Here is an 18,577-nt window from a genome sequence, read left to right as displayed (position 1 = left end):
AGTGAGTCACCTAAGCTATGTGCTCTGGTGTATTGCACTAGATTAAACAACATTGTGGAGCTAAAGGAACATGTTTTTTGCCCTGAGTTGCAGGAAAGGCAGGTGTTCATTTTGACATGAGTAAACTAACATTTTTAAGCAGAATTGTTATCCTTGCTGTTGAACGGTTCCATCCTGTTGAATATAAAAAACAAACCCCTGCACTCAGTGGAGCTCAATGTGAAGAAACATTGTTGGGGGGAGAAAGTAGCTGAAATGCAAACTTCTTCCTAAGTAGTAATTATTTTTGTTGTTAGTAGTTTATTTCTCTGAGTTTTAGTGTCTTACTAGGACACAATGCTAGAGGGTTTATTACTTTCCCACCTAGTAAAACAGAAGTCTGGCTACTTTTTGATTTTGTATCCTAGTCAATTTAAGCCTCCTGTAATGTACATTTAGAGATCAAAGACAGGTTTCTTTTTTGCTTCTTTTTTAAATGTCTAAATAGGAGTTACTGAAGCGGACTCCAAGGAAGCACAGTGACTATGCGGCACTAATGGAAGCCCTCCAGGCCATGAAAGCTGTCTGTTCCAACATAAATGAAGCCAAGAGACAAATGGAAAAATTAGAGTTTTTGGAAGAATGGCAGTCTCATGTTGAAGGATGGGAGGTACTGTCATACGATTTAATGCTTTGTATATTGAGGAGGGAGTAACAGTTTTCAACAAGCAAGTATTGCACTGTTTTTGTGATCCTGAGATACTGTCAACTCTTCAATTCTGTGAAATTGCGGCTTTTATTTGGGATCTAGTCTGTAAATTGAGTGTTGTCCATGACAGCACCATTGTAGAAAATAACAGGCTTCCAGGAACCAGAGCAAATGTTTAATGTTTGACTTAGGATATTGATCATTTACATCAGCATGTGTGTGTGCACACATCTCTAAATCCTAATTTAACCGCTGCTCTGATTTTACTGCTGTAAATGCCTGCCTAACAGCATTTTGTCTGCTTGAAGAAAATTTTGATTATTTATTATTGATTAAGCCCTGAGTCCATAAGTTTTTGTCACCTTGTAGGTAGTCCGTTAATATTGGCTGAGCAAAACTAACATAAATGTGTTCAGTAGAATCTGTGTAAGACTTGTTTGGGTTTTTTTATTGTTTGCAAGTGGAAGAGCTTCAGTGCCTTAGTTTTGTGAAGAAACCATAGGTGTTTCCAAGTTAGAGTTTTCAGCAGTAACCAGAAGAGCTACCCTTTCCCTTAGATAAGAACAAGATCAAGTAGTTGTAGCACTAAAATGTTCCTTTTTATTATTTTGAGCACTGTAGTTAGTTTATATGGAAAGATAGATGTAGATAAGACTCTATCTTTAAATTGTCTTAGGTGTTTTGTATTGAAACATCTGAGCTGCCCGCACTGAGGTGGGAGGGAAATACAAGTGAAGTCCCAGTAAAAGAAATATAAAGCAAGCAACGTAAACATTTTTTTAAAAAGTCAGTTTTGACTACACAGGGTTTTTTTCAGACACAAATTTCAACACAGAAGTAGTTAGATTTTTTTGAATACTTAAATGTGCTACTTCTCTTCATAAGAGAGCTGCTTAAGAACTAGAGGAAGAGATTTTATCCCTTTAAGCTTTGTGGAAGGCTTGCTGGCTGTAAGAGGTATCAAGAAAAATGTTGGGTTTTGCACATTAGTCTCATAGACTGAGACCTGATCTTTCAGCTATGTAGCCAGAAATGGCCTTTGTACAGTGCAGAGAAAAGAAAGGGTTAGGGACACTGATGGGACACTGAATCAGAGAAAGCTTTGAGATAGACCTGTCTGAACTTTTAACTGACAGAGCTCCCCAAGAGGTCTGACAACTAAAAAACAGAATATTGACTAGAAGAGGAGTCAGCTTTTAAGTAGGTATTCATAGTAATAGCAGAAACAGAAGAGAGTTTCTACACAACTCTGTTCCCTCCCTACATCTCCTGCTTACCACACCTGCTGTTTCTTGAACTTGCTGTGCCTAAGGATAGGCTTTGCTTCTGCAGCAGTGGATTCAGTCTCCCCCTGCCTTCCAGAAGGGTTCAGCAGAACAAGCCACTATCTGAAAGAGTATAAAAAAATTACACTGAACAAAGAACCCCCTAAATACTGCCTATGACACTGCAAAATTATTTCCTGTCTGCTCCACGTGAACTCTCCTGATCTGTGGACTTACGCAAACCTTTAGTTTTTTGTTAATTGAGTAGTGTGGGAAGATTTGATTCATTCTAAATGTGGATTAAGCAACTAATTTTACTTTAATCAAAATTCTTCGTGTTTCTTCAGTGCATTGTGGGATTTGAAATGTATCACTTCAGGTATTTTTCCTTTTCCTGTGTAGCAGTGTTTTCAAGAACTGCTCTTCCATTTCTGCAATTGGGGTAGGTATAATTTAGAGCAGAGAAATCCTCTTATGCTGGAGTTCAGGGCTCTGTAGGCTTTTGGTACAGGACTGCCACTAAAACACATTCCACAAAAATTCACTGTGCCTCAAGAGAAGGAATTTTAGCAAGTACAAAAGCTATGTAATTGCTGGTGTATATTCAGACAAACCTTTCTGCATTTAGCTGTAATCCTCAACCTCAAAAAAGCCATTAAAGACAAATGACAGAGAGTGTGTATTCATGCCATGATACTGTTTGTAGGATTTTGAAAAAGAAAGGACCACTTAGATAAAGTAAATCTCTAAATGTTGTAATTGAGAGGAAGTCTAGTTGACCTAACACTTTCCAAAAGCAGCAAATATCTTAACAGCTGCTTGTTTAGACTAGGTGACAATAAGTTTCTTTTTGTAATTAGCTTGAACTTGCTGTCATCAGCAATAAATTGGAAAGATTAGTGTATTTGAACATTAAAATGCATTAGACATGTTTGTTCAATAACTTCATGATAGAAGCAATGGCAAGTTAAGTGCTTACATTGCTGAATATTTTATGGCAAGGAAATTTGTTAAATAATCCTTATTGCCTATCACTGACTTTACTCATATTATTTTCAACTTTTCAATTAAGTTTTCTATTGCACTATAGTGATTAAAATTCTTCTACTTGCTTTCAGTACCTGAGTCTTACAGATATTTGTCAAATCCATCTTAATGAACACACTCAAGTATAAAGTTACAGTATTATTAACTCAATGTGTTATTAGTCACATAAGTTGGTTAAGAACAGACTGTTCTCAAACCTCTGACCCTGAAAAAGGAATCCTCTTTCCTACATTAAGTTTCTTCTGAATCCCTAGTAAGACATACAGTTGTAAATATGTTTGTTGTTGGAAATATACTAATGAGCAAAGGTAACAATAAGGAAGGGTAACATTACGGACAGAAGCACGTGAAACATGGACTTATTCTGTCTGTGCTCAGAAGATATTCTGTGAATCTTAACATATTAATTTCCTTCCAACCTTGGGTGATTTTTACTGGTTCTGCACCGCCCCCCCCCCAATTTAATTTTAGGATTTGACTTGTGCTTGAACTCTGAAATAGTGCCATTGTCTTAAAATAGTATGCTTTCAGTAGAGTTATATGGTGTTTATTGTAGTTTAGTTGATCAGGTTTGATGTCATCATATGGCAACCACAGAGTGCCCTGATCTTAATATGCACATCCTTTTCAAACATAATATATGATTAGTCCTTGAAATGGTAAGAATTCCAGAGCATGTATAAGAGCTACCAGTATTCTGAATGATTCCCAACAACAACTACAAAAAAAAAATCTCTGAATGCAGTGTATGAGAGTGGATTTAATTAAATAAACATCTGGTTTTCTGCATTGCCTAAAAATAAAGAGGCAAACTTGTTGGAGATTTCCTTCCAGAAGGAAATGCTTAGCACATTGCTTGGCCCCAACTAGAAGGAAAGGGAAAAAAATGAGGACTATTTTTAGAATCTGATCAAAGCATGACTTGAATTCCTATACATAAGTGTCATAAAATGAAGCTTGTGTTTATTATGATAAAAATACAGATTCATGGAAAAATGGAACATCTGTCTCAAGAAAGAAAATTTTGAGTATAATGACTTTCTCACTTAATTTCCTAAGTGGTTAAATTTATTGGCCTGTATTCAGAACTTGTGTAGGTGGCTGTCTCAGCTGAAGAACGGCTCAGCAGCTGAAGGAGTCTGTCAGTAGAATTTGCGTGGATGTTTCAGTGAGAGAAGAAAAAGTAAGATTGTTGCATTTATTGTAAACTGGAAACTGAACAACCCAGTCTGAATCACAGACCAACTTAGTGACAATAGCATGGGGTATTCTGTTCCTTTCCATATCATCAAGTAGTATTTTAATAGAGATTTCTGTTTTAAACTCCAGAATTTTTACCCCTTTCCCCTATTTTATTTCTGTTTCCTCTGCCCATGTGCAAATACTGAAGAGTAAGTTAATATCTGCAATTTCTGACCTTTGTCACTGTTACCGTGCTGGCCACTGAATCAGTATGGTCAAACCTCTGTGTTTGACTGAAATTTGCCCAGAATATGTAGATAAGTATCTTTTGTAACAAATAAAAACAATGAATGCTGTTTTTCATCTCAAGGTAATAAAGGTCTTTTTTTTAAATGTCAGTGTATTTAATGACTTAAGGATGAGGGGGATATTGTTTTAAATTTATTGCATATAGTCTCTCCTTCCAGTGCATTTAAATGCATTTATTTTGTGATATGGTCACGGTAACCCACATTTCAGACCTTGCCTGAGCTATTACCGTATTGGAATGATAGGTGACTGACTGGCAGCCAAAGGTTGTTAGATGCCAGTTTTACCTACATAGCCTGTAAGCTCTGAGATCTTATGGGCTTTTAATTTCCATACTATCTATCCTGAAAATCAGAGTCCTTGGCCCCAGTGCTACCCACAGGAGAGGAGTGCTCTTCAGTTAGATATTCGGAGTCTTCAATGACTCAGTAGGATAGATGGAGGAAAAACTAGCCCAGATTCACAATATAAGCCTTCTCTGCAGGTAATTTTTTTTCCAACTGAATCCTTTATATGTTTTGGTGGAAGATGGTTAAAACAAGTTTGTTTCTCAATACATGGTGTTTTCAAATTGACATATTACAAAAAAGCTGATTTCACTGAAAATACCCCATCAACTCTAATTGAAGGTAGTTTAAGTGTATAGAAACATGAATTGTAGCATAGTAGTAGTGATTTTACATTTAGGTTGAGTAATTATATGATCTTCCCTTGCAAGCACTGAGTATAAATGTATGTGTTCATGAAAACTTTGAAATAGCGAATTACTTCTCAGGTTCAACTTGCTCATATTTGAGATTTCCCTGGTAGTTTCAGTACAAACATTTAATGAAAACATGTTTGTGTTAGAAGGTTTTGATAATATTTGTTCCAAAAGTATTGCTTGTAGGTAGTAAAGTATAGTTTTAGTTGTGCAGTAGATAGCCTCACCTGCTTCTGGGACAGGGGTGACCTCTCATCCATTACTGCAGCCTCAAACCCTCCCCCATGAGGGGGACACTTCAGAGTTGGATGAATGAATTATCCTACTGGGCTGGCTATCAACTGTAGCTTGGTGTTCCTGTTGTAAACCCACATGGAGCTTCAAGGGGTAGCTACATCCTTCATGAAAATGTTACAGTTGTCAGTCCTCCTTTGAATTGTGTGGTGGATATGGCAGTGCTTGTGTGCTCTCTGCTTTATCCTTCTTTGGGCATGTTTTTCATCCTTAAGGGATGTGGTGGAGAGGAATGCTCACCCCAGGTGTAGAGACAGCAGTGCTTTCGCATGATACGCCCTTGCTCTTTTCTCCCTTTCAGCTCCATACCCACCCAAAGTCTACGAACAGTATGACCCTAACAGTGTTACGTAGACAAGGGGGTGGGCAGAGGATTTTTCTGCACGAGCAGTGTTATGTAGGACAGCCAGATGTGACTTCTGATTTTGTTATCTTATTCCCTTGGACTTCATCAAATAAAACAGCAATAACAAAATTCACTGACCTGCGGCCACACCAGCATGGGTTGTGATCTTGTCAGAAGGTATCCGATAAGTGAAGTTAACAGTGTTCAGTATTTAGACAGGAGGTCTCCAAGGGAAGAAAGTATCTCTAGAATGTTTTTTTCATCATCTAGCAGTTTATATTAGAAAAAGTGAAAATGAACAGGAAAACAATAGCAAGAGATAGTAATGTGATACAGATGCTATATACTGTAATGTTGCACTTGAATCATGAATGAGGCAAATATTGATAATTCAGGTAGCCAGAATTATATACATTTAAAGTATGCATAAGATACAGTATTCTATGACATAATGCTGGCACAGTAGCAAATCTTGCTAGGACTGTTGGGAAAAGGTTGTCTTCATCTACAGTGAAAATGAAGTTTTTCAATAAAAAGAGACAAAATGTTTTCATAAAACCCTTTCTGTGAAAAAACACACCCTTTTGTAGAAAGCTGAAACTGCTGATACAATTTTGAAGCCTTAAGCTTAAATTTTTTACCTCCTTATAAAAAAAATACAATTTTCCAGCAAAGCTGTAGTTTTCTATAAAACAACCCCAAAACCTTTAAGAAATACTCAGCCTTTTAAAAAGCAAACTATTAGTAAATACTATTCCAGCAAATTTTAAAGTCAGCATAAGATACTGTTTACTCTTTTTAATACACAAAAGCAATGAAATAGAATGGAAAGAAATTACCTGCTTTTCTGTAGTTGCAGTCAGCAAGCATTAAGTGTAGCCCTAATTTATGCTTATTTATATCACTGAGTGAGCTTTTCAGGTGTTTCATCGTTTGGCTTCAAATAAAACTGTAAAATTAGTATGCCAGCTTCTGGTGCTGATGCTGTCTTAGGGAGTATGGTTTAGTGTCTATAGATGATGTTCATTTTTGGCTGATTTGATCCTAAGTGGAAACAGGAGTGGTTAGTTAATACTGATACTGAAGCTACTTTGTTTAGAGACCTGAATTGTGTTCCAGTGTGATGGTTGTGCAATCTCTCTTATCATCTCTGTAAACAGACTGCATTCTCCTTAGAACAGTCTGAGCTATTGCTCAATATTTAGGGCTGTGACGTACAAAGGATGAATGGTAAGATGAAGAGCTGAGAGCAGAACCCATGATTGCTTCTTGGCTCTTAATTGAATGCATTTGTCTTTGGGCTACTGTGGTTAGATCAAGAAGAGTAAGTAACTACAGCTGTTGCTGTTACATTCAGAACATGTGTAGATGAAAGGAAGGTCCTGGCTTTTGCAGGTTTTCCAAGCTGACTGACTGCCTCAAGTTAGGAAGATCCTCAAGCTATGGGTGTATGCTTGATGCAACCAGCATGCATAATTATCAATAGGATCACATGGCTGGATGTGTGTAGCACATGGGCAGGAGCTCTGTCCCACAAGAGCATGGATTTTCACAATAGCAAAATACTCCTCTGAATTCAAGACAGGCTTCCTTGAGGGGTAAATTTCTCTTTATAAGGCATAGAAATGCTATGACTTTGTCATAGAAGTATTTTGGGGAAAATGTTATCCTCTGCTAAAGTTGCTTCTTTTTTATTAACCTTTATGAAAATGCCTGCCTTCTTTTCACATGGAAGAATGATCTGCCTTGAAGTAAAAAATGAGGCATGGGAAGTTTCATCCCAAACATTTAAAGCTTAGTAAAATTCTGATGTCTTCAGAATATGTTAGGAGGAAGTAGACTAGGCAGTCTTAGTTGTACATGCCACTATTAGCTTTGCCTGAGTTTTGAATCTTGCTGGTTTTTGATTTTTGTGTGTAGTTTAATTTAGTGTAGAAGTATATACGCTTAATGATGTCCAAGTTCCAGATTGCTTCAGCTTCCACACTCATCTTGGCCTAGATTATGTAAAGCCCTATTTTGACACATTTCTGACTAAATAGTAAAGTTATTGAGGATGAGAGTTATTGTATAAAGTCAGCCTGATTTTTCAGGAGAGGTCTCGTGCACAGATGTAATATAATTTGGAAACTTTATTGATTAAACTTTATCCATTCAAAAAAGCTGCAAACCCTCCCCCCAGTTAATGGCAATACTAAATGAATATAAAGCTGGTGTTAAGCATCAGTAGAAATTATTATTTCATTACAGTGTAATAAATTACCAAGAGTTTTATTCTTGGTATTTCCAGAGATTCATTATGGTTGTGAGTTTGTATAAGAATCTTTTCCTTAATGGGTGCAAAGTCCTTCAATGCTCACAGAACAATGTTCTTTCTGATTGATTTTAGGGATCCAACATCACAGACACGTGTACAGAAATGCTGCGAAGTGGACTACTACTGAAAATTTCAGCAGGAAATATCCAAGAGAGAATATTTTTTCTTTTTGATAACCTTTTGGTCTACTGCAAAAAAAAGCACAGGTAAATGATTAATTTATACTTTCAAAAATAATGTGTTTTTCTCACAGTAGAGCTAATCCTCTGTATACTGTTTCATAAGAATATTTGAACAACACCAAAGTGTTTACTGCAGTTAATTGCAATATAGAAGTTAGCATTTTTAGATGAGACCTATCATCCAAAGAGAAGTGTATTTAATTCAAACATTGGGAAAATTTTATACAAATGCAGAATCCAGATGGTGAAGTGCGGGTAGAAGGAATCTGTTTTGTCAGTCTTCCACAACAGGTCATATGTGATGGCCTTACTCTCTTCTAGGAAGGGTAAACAGACTGAATTTTTAGTTCAAACAAATTAGTATTGTAGTTTATGCTATAAAATAAGTCTCTACAGATTCAAGGGTTTCAAGCCATGTATTTCTAATCAGGGAAAACAGCCAGAAAGCTGCTGCTTGCTGCATTGCAAGGATCAATTCCTTAGTTCAGCAACAAGCTTCTGCAGTTAACATTCTGTGCTCTTATTCTTCTGAGAAATAAGGCTTCTCCTACCTACAGGCATCCCTCTGCTTAAGTTAACTTAAGCTTAAACCTAACTGCTTAAGTTTGTCTCTTTGATCCAGAAACTGGTTTTGAGTAGCCACTGAATACATACTACTGGATAGGTCCTTGATAGATTCCTAGATACATGTTAGACCTTGAGTATGTTCTCATAATACCACTGCTGAATACCATTATTTTTGCCTCCGTCTCTGACTTGTGGATGGTGTCACAGGAAACGCTACCATGGACCTCAGTGTCCAGTTGAGGAAACTGTCTGCAGCTGCTGAAATTGTTGCTTCGTAAATCCAGGTTCTACTGTCATCGCTACAGGCATGTCCATCGGATCAGTGCAAGTGCTATAAGATTTTCAACGATAGTTCCAGATTTGACAGCCAACTTTCATCCTGTTTTTCCAACTGTCTTTTACCAGTGCCCTGGATTGTCTGTAGTATCCAGGTGAAAGATGTCTTTCTCTCCACCTGTAATAGCCATTTGTTTTCATCAGTGCTCTGGCTTGGCAGTGGTCACATGCCTGTTAAAGGATAGATCCTGGCCTAGCTGCTTTTGAAGGCTGTACGTGAGAGGATGGTCAAGTGCAATGTTAATAGCAAAATGTAAGCTTGGTGCTTGTGGGTGACGATAGCTGGCATGCGGTCCAGTGTGGGGGAGCAGGCAGCACCACCAAGTTTAGGATGGTAAGGCTGATCAGGCAGCCTGATGCCATAATGATCTCCTCCTCCCCCATTGTTTTAGCTGTGTCTGGGGAATAGTGTGTACTCTTCATACTCTTCTTGCTACCCGTTCTTGGTGGGGACGGATGAGAAGGAAGGAGATATGGAGGTTGGATAACAGTGACCAGAACTCCTATATATGTGTATCACAATATCCATGTGTTGGGTAGTCTAGTTATAAAATCAGATGTGTGTATATATATAACTACAACCAGCAAAGTAAATGGAAATTTATGCCTAAAATGCATGATTCTGAGACTAATTTTTAATTGAGGCTTTAAAATCTTATTAGCAATCCTTGTTGTCTGTTATTGTATATAGTTTATATATGGTATTTTTCACATGAGTTTTTGCATAGGATTCATCATTCAAAAGTAGAATTTTAAATATTTCTAACATTATTTTTCCAAATAAGTTTATACTCATATGCATTTTGTCATGCATAAGAGCAGGTGGCTAGGGTATGGATATCCCTTTTCTCTCTTCCTGTGCTAATTATAGGGAAGTGATCACCCCCCTGTACTCAGCACTGGTGAGGCCACACCTCAAATACTGTGTTCAGTTTTGGGCCCCTCACTACTAGAAAGACATTGAGGTGCTGGAGCACGTTCAAAGAAGGGCAACGAAGCTGGTGAAGGGTCTAGAACACAAGTCCTTTGAGGAGTGGCTGAGGGAACTGGGGTTGTTTAGCCTGGAGAAAAGGAGGCTCAGGAGAGACCTTATTGCTCTCTACCACTACCTGAAAGGAGGTTGTAGTGAAGTGGGTGTTGGTCTCTTCTCCCAAGTAACAAGTGATAGGACAAGAGGAAATGGCCTCAAGTTGAGTTTTAGATTGGACGTTAGGAAAAATTTCTTCACCAAAAGGTTTGTCAAGCACTGGAACAGGCTGCCCAGGGAAGTGGTTGAGTCACCATCCCTGGAGGTATTTAAAAGATGTGGTGCTTAAGGACATGGTTTAGTGGTGGACTTGGCAGTGTTAGGTTAATGGTCAGACTGGATGGTCTTAAAGGTCTTTTCCAACCTAAACAGTTCTATGATTCTATGACAGACTTGTGATTAGGTTTACTGAAGTACCTGTAGAGCTTCTTTCTGAACCAATACGTGGGGAAGATCAGTGTGTGGTACAGAAAGTAGAAGGTGATAGTAGTGGAAAGTAGCCATGGACCCTGTTGATCAAGAGTGTCTTATAAGAACCTCTCTGTATTGTAAAGCTGCTGAGCTTGTTCTGGAAAAACGGCATTCAGACTGGACTGGAAATGCTGTTTTTTCAGATGGCTTACTACTAAAGAAGCTGCTGGCTAACCCTGAGGGAGGTTTAAAAATCTTCCCCAATCAATATTGTTGCCTCCTATAGATTACTCTGTTAACAGGGAAGCATTTACATGAGAGAAGATAGGTGATTTATACTTTACTATCTATAGTGAATCAGTTCTTTGTTTTTAAGATTCAACTCTTGCTTAGGTTGCAGAACTTTTGGAACAGTTGAGTATTGAACCATTTAAGGATCTTGTGATTATATCTAGTGTTGAATGCTGAATTTATTTCAAGGATATCCTTCTGTAATTGCTCAGTTTCATTTTTATGTAGACTGGTTAAATATAAACTCATGTTCTTTTCAGAATTTCTAATTTTTGCTGTATTTTGTTGTTGGGCAATTAGAAATAAATTACTGATTACATAGTAACTTTTTGCTTGTCCTCTACTAACTTACATATTTTTGTAGCCATAATCTAGCTAAAACACACAATTGGACGAAAGTCTCAAAACACACGAAAGGTCTATGATTTCTTTAGTTTTGAGCATTCATGTCCTACATGTCATTGGCTGCTACCATGGTGACATATCTGCAGACGTGAGAATAACTCAATTTAGAACATAGTTTCAAAGTTTATGGTGGTAAATTAATTGATTATATGATAGCAAGATACTTCAGATATTGACTGGCAAGTAGGTAAAGAGACACAGGAGGTTTGTATTTTGGAAATTTTACAAAAATTGCCCTATTTTTATGGTATGAGATATTTTATGTAATTTTTAAGCATCCTTTTGCTGCAGAGTTGTATAAGTTGCTAAATTTGGGTTCATAGGTACAAAGGTCACTAGAGTTACTGGATTTACTTCACTTCGGAGAGAAAAAACACGTGATACTGAACCTTTATGCTTCTTTTTTTTTTTTTTTTTTTAATATTCAGTTTTTGAATAAGAAATTTATAGTAGAGTTACTCGTTAGACAGTAATGATTGAGAGGCAGGTCATTTTCTGAAGATTAGTACCTCTCTGGAGTGAGTGAAGGTCAGAATTCAGACCTTTGTTTTGATATACAGTATTAATTATCATTATAGGCAAAAATGGATAGAAAATCATTCCTGGCTTATCTGAGGTGGGAAAAGCTGCCCAGAACTGGGATTCTCAAAAGGCCTTGACTTCAGTGGGAACAGAGTTATAGCAATGCAAAGTTCTTTGGAATATATCACTGTGAAACTGCAACAAAATTTCAGCAATTCTTAATTACAATTCTTGGTTAATCCTTATCTGAGGAAGAAAAAATGTCATCTTTGTTTTTCCATGCATAAATCTCATTTGTGAGGCTGATGTGTGTAGGTCAAGATTTATATCCAAAGGTGTTCTTACTTCATTTTTCAGTCATGCTATGCTTGTGTTGAATTTCTTGATGAGCATAAGGAGGCCAGTCAGTTAGGAGGAAAGATCCTCCCAATGCAATATTTTCTTTGATGGCAGACAGTGGCATATAGGTACCAAAGTCTTGGAACAGAGCTTTTACAGATGAGACTTTCCTGATAAACTCATGTCAGCCAGAAATTTGCAGCTTACTCTTACCAGAGGTAGTATTTTTGTATTAGCATCAGCAGTGTCTCATTTAGCAATGGTTTCCACAGTTCAGTTGTACATGTAGAAATGTGTTGTGACTCTTACAGTAGTCTTAAAAAGCTACACGTACAGATAGCAGTACAGAAACATAGGAGGAGGTGTTGGATGACATGCTCATCTGTTGTTTCTTTTATCAGGCGACTGAAGAACAACAAAGCGTCTACAGATGGCCACCGTTACCTTTTTCGGGGCAGAATAAACACAGAAGTGATGGAAGTAGAGAATGTAGATGATGGAACAGGTGAGTATATTTGTGTTTTACAGAGCAGTCTTCAGAGGTGCTGAAATCAAATGCAATTTCGTGATTTTTTTGAGGATGGAGGGTGTGCCTTGTACTTAGAAAGAGGGTGAGATGCCACTTTAAAAGTGCTATCTGCTCGTACCAAAACTCTGCTTCTGTGACAGGTCATTGTTTTCATATGTTATTAGCACATGACTGTTTTACACAAACATGAACAGAGTAATAAAATAAGGTGACATTTATTGCTCAACTGAAATCATAGATTTAACTTCACTTCACAGCATTCCAGCACTGTTAAAGAGGTTATCCCTAGGTATGTGATATGTTGTAAAAGCAAATGGAAAAGTTATCTCTGTTGGAGTGAAGCCTCAAACACTATAAATGCTGAAATTGTGACATAACTGTTTAAGAAAAAGGAAGGGTTTTTTTAATACCTTTAGGTATATAATTCATATGGTTGCTTGAAATTTGCCTGATGTACATTAAAAAAGTGAAAACCTGAAGTATTCCTGCAAATGTCAATTTTGGTTTTAGAAACTTGAGTTTAACTTTGGAGCTTAACAATTATTATTTCCTTACAATTAAAGGAAACTTGAAACATTTTGGGCTTTTTAATGTAAAACTAAAAAAAGGGGGGGATGGAACTTGCAGTGGCATTTCAAATATGTAGGTCTGGAGGAACTTTCTGTGAGTTATATATTACTTGTCCTGATTTTAAAATAGCATTAGGTTTTCCCTGCATCTGCTATGGATTCCAAGCATTTCTTAATGTAATTTATTTTAAAATTGAGCATTAATGATAAGGATTGTACAGCTTAAGTAAGCTTCATAGAAGTTAAATATTTCTTAAAAATTAAGATTTTTTTTTTTTTCCTAATCTTGAGTTCCTTGTTTTCAAAATAGTTCACTCATTTCTTGCTCTACTGGGTAGACTTGGAGAACAGTTTGACTACTGTTCTTATTGCAACGAACTAGCTTATTGGAAGGCTGTTGTGTCTCTCCTTCATCTCCTCTTTTTAAGTCTTTCAACCTTTGTATGGGTTGCGTTTTCTAAGTTTTTATTACTTCTTGTGTCCTTTGGAGTTTTGTTTTTTGTTGTTTGTGTTGTTTTTTTTTTCCAGCTTGTTTGCATCTTTTGTATTATGAGGTATCCAGAGCTGAAACTTCACTGGTGCATGTGGGATGTCTGTTACTAATTCCAGGATTGTTTGGTTTTTCTGAGAGCATTATTTTTCCACTTCTTAGTGTGTGTTCCAGAATACCACACCAGATCTTTTTGTGCAGTACTAGTGCCTATCCCACTGTATCTTATACTGTGTTAATGTCTCAGAGTAGGTCCTAATAATTACTTTCTTTTCTACACTGAATTTTACCTTACTATTTCCACAATTTATTAAGCATTCAAAATTCATGCCTTGTTCCCCAAAGCTCTTGCAATGATTCTTGCCTTGGTTCCATGAACAAACAATGTTATTACTGAACTGTTTAAACTCTTGATAAAGCCAATGGAAAATGCTGAACGTTAGGTAGAGCACTATGGCGTCAAACTTGATTCATTCTCTTTGTTTACTAGACATTTTTTGTAAGAACTCCTTAACATCTGTTTTGGGCTATGTCCTTCACCAGGCCCACCGATTTTGTTAGTTGTTTAGAGACATCTATGGGTACACTAAGTGAATTTCATCAAGCCTTGTTGACTTGAATATAATATATCCAATATTCTATATTCTGCTATTTCCCTTTTCTGGCCTGTATTCCTGCCCAATTGTTAGCTTTATTTGTATGAAATCTCAGTGCTTTGTTTATGCAAAAAAGAGAGCTGAGTGTTTCAGTCTTTTATGCATGCGTTATTTGACTACCTTTCATTTATTTTTCTTCATCTTCCTTATATATGATTTAGGAATAAAAGGCAGGTTTCCTGTTTTGATTATGTCACTTCTAAGATGATATCTCTTTACTTATAACTCTTGACATTACTGTGGCCACAGAGTCTTCTTTCCATCTTCTTTCAGTGGCCACCATCTTCTTTCAGTGGCCACCATCTTCTTTCAGTGGCCACCATCTTCTTTCAGTGGCCACCATCTTCTTTCAGTGGCCACCATCTTCTTTCAGATAAATATTCCAAGAATTCTGTAACTTTTGTCTTTCACTGGTTCTGATCCCATATAATGTTACCCTTTTAGTGTTGGCTTTAGCAAATATTTCTTCCTTCCTTCCTCCTTCCATGACTATCCTGTATTTCTCAAATCTGTCCTGCCTTCCTTCCTTTGCTTGTTCTAGCTATGCAGTCCTTGATCTCTTTCCCACTGTCAATTTTCCTTCCTGCCTATTTGTTTTCTTCCTCAGTTACTCTTCAAGTATAGTTTGGCTAAGCACAAATTGTCTTCCTCTTCACTCCAGACATCAGTAGTTTAATTTCCTCCAGCCACAGGAAATTTTGCTACTGTCCCTATTTCCTATAGCTTTGCACACAGTACTGGAGGCTATCATGCTTCCTTCCCACTTGTTCTCCTGACCCATATCTAATTTTGTCACTTTTATATGTGCAACGGTTTTTTAAATCCGTCCTCCTTTCCACACTTCTGAGACATCAGTTATTGGTTTGGTTATTTTGATTTCTAGATTATTAGAGGTGATAGATGTTCCATCCCTGGAAACATTCGAAGTCAGGTTGGATTGAGCTCTGAACAACCTGATCTCATTGAAAATGTCCCTGCTCATTGCAGGGGGTTGGACTAGATCATCTCTAAAGGTCCCTTCCAACCCAAACTATTCTATGATTATTTTTACCTGCCTTGTGTGTGTGGTGTGTTTTTTTTTTTTTTTTTTTTTTTAACATATCCCCACATTCTCTACCTTCTGCATTTTGGTTTGTCCAATATCTTGTGGTGATTTGACCTTGGCTAAACACCAGGTACCCATAAAGTCACTCTATCACTTCCCCCCCCTTCCCTTTTTTTTTTTTCTCAACAGGGCAAAAAGGGGAAAGAAAACAAGATAGGAAAAAAAACAACCCTTGTGGGTAAAACAAAAGCAGTTTTAATGTAAGCAAAGAGAAGCAAAGGTCCGTGCGCAGAAGCAAAAGAAAGAAAACAGATTTATTCTCTACTTCCCATGAACAGGCGATGTCGGGCCTTCTCAGGAAGCAGGGCTCCAATACGTGTAGTGGTTGCCTCGGAGGACCAAGGGTGACCCCACCCCCTTCCTCCTTTCTCCCAGATTTATCCTGAGCAGACGTCGTATGGTATGGAATATCCCTTTGGTCAGTTCGGGTCAGCTGTCCTGGTTGTGTCCCCTCCCAAGACCTTGCCCACCCCGTCCCACTGGGGGGGGAAAATGTTGGAAAGAGCCTTGGTGCTGTGTAAGCACTACTCAGCAGTAGCCTCAACACCAGTGTGCTATCAACACCCTGCCAGCTCCCAACATAAAGCACAGCACCATGAGGGCTGCTATAGGGGAAAATCAATTCTGGCTCAGCCAGACCCAGTACAATCCTAAAATAACTTTTTCTTGTAATTACTGATATTTCTGTGGTTCTCCTTGAAATATGGAAATGTCTGTGTTATTTCCCTGGCCTGTGGCACCTTTCTGCCCTTTTCTTGCCACTCCCTTCCCCCCCTTTTTTAAAAAAAACCAAAATGTTTTCCTTCCTCGTAGTCAGAAGTGTATTCCCTCTCATCACACTGATACTTTTTCTTTCACTCAGATCATGATGCCCTTCTTTAACCTCCCCCTGTCTTGGATTTCTGTACTGTTGTCATTTGTTGCACCTAGATGTCTTGTTTCTCATCCCCTTTAGTCATCTGCTTTTGAACTGTAACCCGGTACTACTCTGCTGCATTCTTTTTGTCTCATCTCATTCCCTAGTGTAGTAATCTGGTTGTCTGAGCCTCATTCACATTAGCTTTGCATATGCTTTTTTTTGGTATTGTATTACTTTATCCTCCTTAATCATCTATTACCTACCACTTTCTATAATTCTTAATTTAGAGTGGAAGCTCTGAGTGAGGAGTGCTTATATTTTCATATCTATGCATGACTCTTTCTCGTGTGCTCTTCATGGGCCTCTTTACAGACATTAAAGACTTTTGAGTCTAGATGATATTTTCACAGTTCTTTACTTTTAGGATCCTCTGCTCACTTGGTATAAGGAACCATAGGGCTCCAGGGAACAGGGTAACTGAGAGCGTTTGCTCTCAGCATTGGTAGATGTAGGAATGTAGTCTTGGTTGTTTGTAAGCAGAAGCATAGAAATAGGAAAACAGATTCCCGGTGTGGTTTATTGTCATGCTAATGACATGCCTACAGAAATTAACAGAGCTTTTTCTGAAAAGCCATTTTTCTTTGATGAAATAAGGCCTTGTCTGAGCAGTACAGTTGGTGTAAGCTTTCTTTTTTGTTTCAGCATCATGAAGCACTCTGCCTTTTTTTGATTGCACTGATTAAAGTGGAATTCATATTACTTATCAGGGCAGACTATTTGTTCTTAAAACAATGTGACTATACAGCCACTTGCAAGTATTAGAAAGGTGGATATATTGTGATGGTATTGTTTTTTTCTACATTCAGTTTTTAAAATTCAATTTTGAGACAAAAGTATGTTTCTAAAGGCATTCACCAGCCATTAGATGAAAGTTATTTAGTTTATGAAGACAAGCACTTGAGACTTAGGAAGTACTAGATTTATGGTTGCTTATACTATCTTAGTTCTGTCCCCTGTTGTCTTGAAATGAGGCATGAAATAGAAGAAACACTACATGATAATAGCAACCTGAGACTGCATCAAAAAGCGTACAGAGGAGGAAGGAATTGGTATTATGCAGCAATTATTTCCTTGGTATTTCTGAGCATCAGTGCTTGTAAGAACCTAAAGTCTGAGAAACTTAGAAGTACTTCAGTACAGAGATATCATAGAATCACAGAATGGTTTAGGTTGGAAAGGACCTTAAAGATGATCTAGTTCCAACCCCCCTGCCGGGGCAGGGATACCTTCCACTAGATCAGGTTGCCCAAAGCCTTGAACACTTCCAGGGAAGGGGCATCCAAATTTTCTGGGCAACCTAATCCAGTCTGTCACTGCCCTCACAGTAAAGAATTTATTCCTTATCTCGAATCTAAATCTACCCTCTCTCAGTTTAAAACCATTACCCCTCATCCTATCACTACACTCGCTGATCAAGAGTCCCTCTCCCTCTTTCCTGTAGGCCCCCTTTAGGTACTGGAAGGCTGCTACAAGGTCTCCCTGGAGCCTTCTCTTCTCCAAACTGAACAACCCCAACTCTGTCAGCCTGTCCTCATAAGGCAGGTGCTCCAGCCCCCTGATCATCTTCGTGGCCTCCTCTGGACTCACTCCAACAGGTCCATGTCCTTCTTATATTGGGGGCCTCAAAGCTGGACACAGCAGTCCAGGTGGGGTCTCATGAGAGTGGAGTAGAGGGGGAGAATCACCTCCCTTGACCTGCTGGCCACACTTCTCTTGATGCAGCCCAGGTTATGGTTGGTCTTCTGGGCTGCAAGTGCACACTGCTGGCTCATAGTCAGTTTCCCATCCACTAATATCCCCAAGTCCTTCTCTGCAGGGCTGCTCTCAATCCACTCATTGCCGAGCCTGTATTTGTGCTTGGGATTGCCTCGACAATCTGTGTTTGCACAACTGACAGTTTCTCAACAATTTCTGTTATGGTTTTTTAAAGGGAAGAAAAAAATTCTATCCTATATGACTGTAACAAATTGCTTCTTATGCATCTTTCAAAGGTTTGAGTCTTGAATTTTGAACAATACATTACAGTTCAAATTACAAGCTTTAATGTATTACCAAGTATCATTAGAAGATGATGTCAT

General features: G+C 38.0%; 1 protein-coding gene across 1 annotated transcript in view; it reads left to right on the top strand.

The window, feature by feature from the left end:
* The window catches only part of PREX2 (phosphatidylinositol-3,4,5-trisphosphate dependent Rac exchange factor 2), a 187,488-nt gene that overhangs the window by 57,369 nt on the left and 111,542 nt on the right, over window positions 1–18,577 (top strand). The window contains exons 7-9 of the mRNA XM_074817673.1: window positions 488–649; window positions 8,224–8,357; window positions 12,633–12,736. Coding sequence (XP_074673774.1) covers window positions 488–649; window positions 8,224–8,357; window positions 12,633–12,736 — 400 coding nt within the window. The remainder of the gene's footprint in view (window positions 1–487; window positions 650–8,223; window positions 8,358–12,632; window positions 12,737–18,577) is intronic.

This window comes from Strix aluco, chromosome 1 (assembly GCF_031877795.1).
Source record: "Strix aluco isolate bStrAlu1 chromosome 1, bStrAlu1.hap1, whole genome shotgun sequence".
NCBI classification, from domain to species: Eukaryota; Metazoa; Chordata; class Aves; order Strigiformes; family Strigidae; genus Strix; species Strix aluco.
This window is presented reverse-complemented; position numbering and strand designations above follow the sequence as displayed.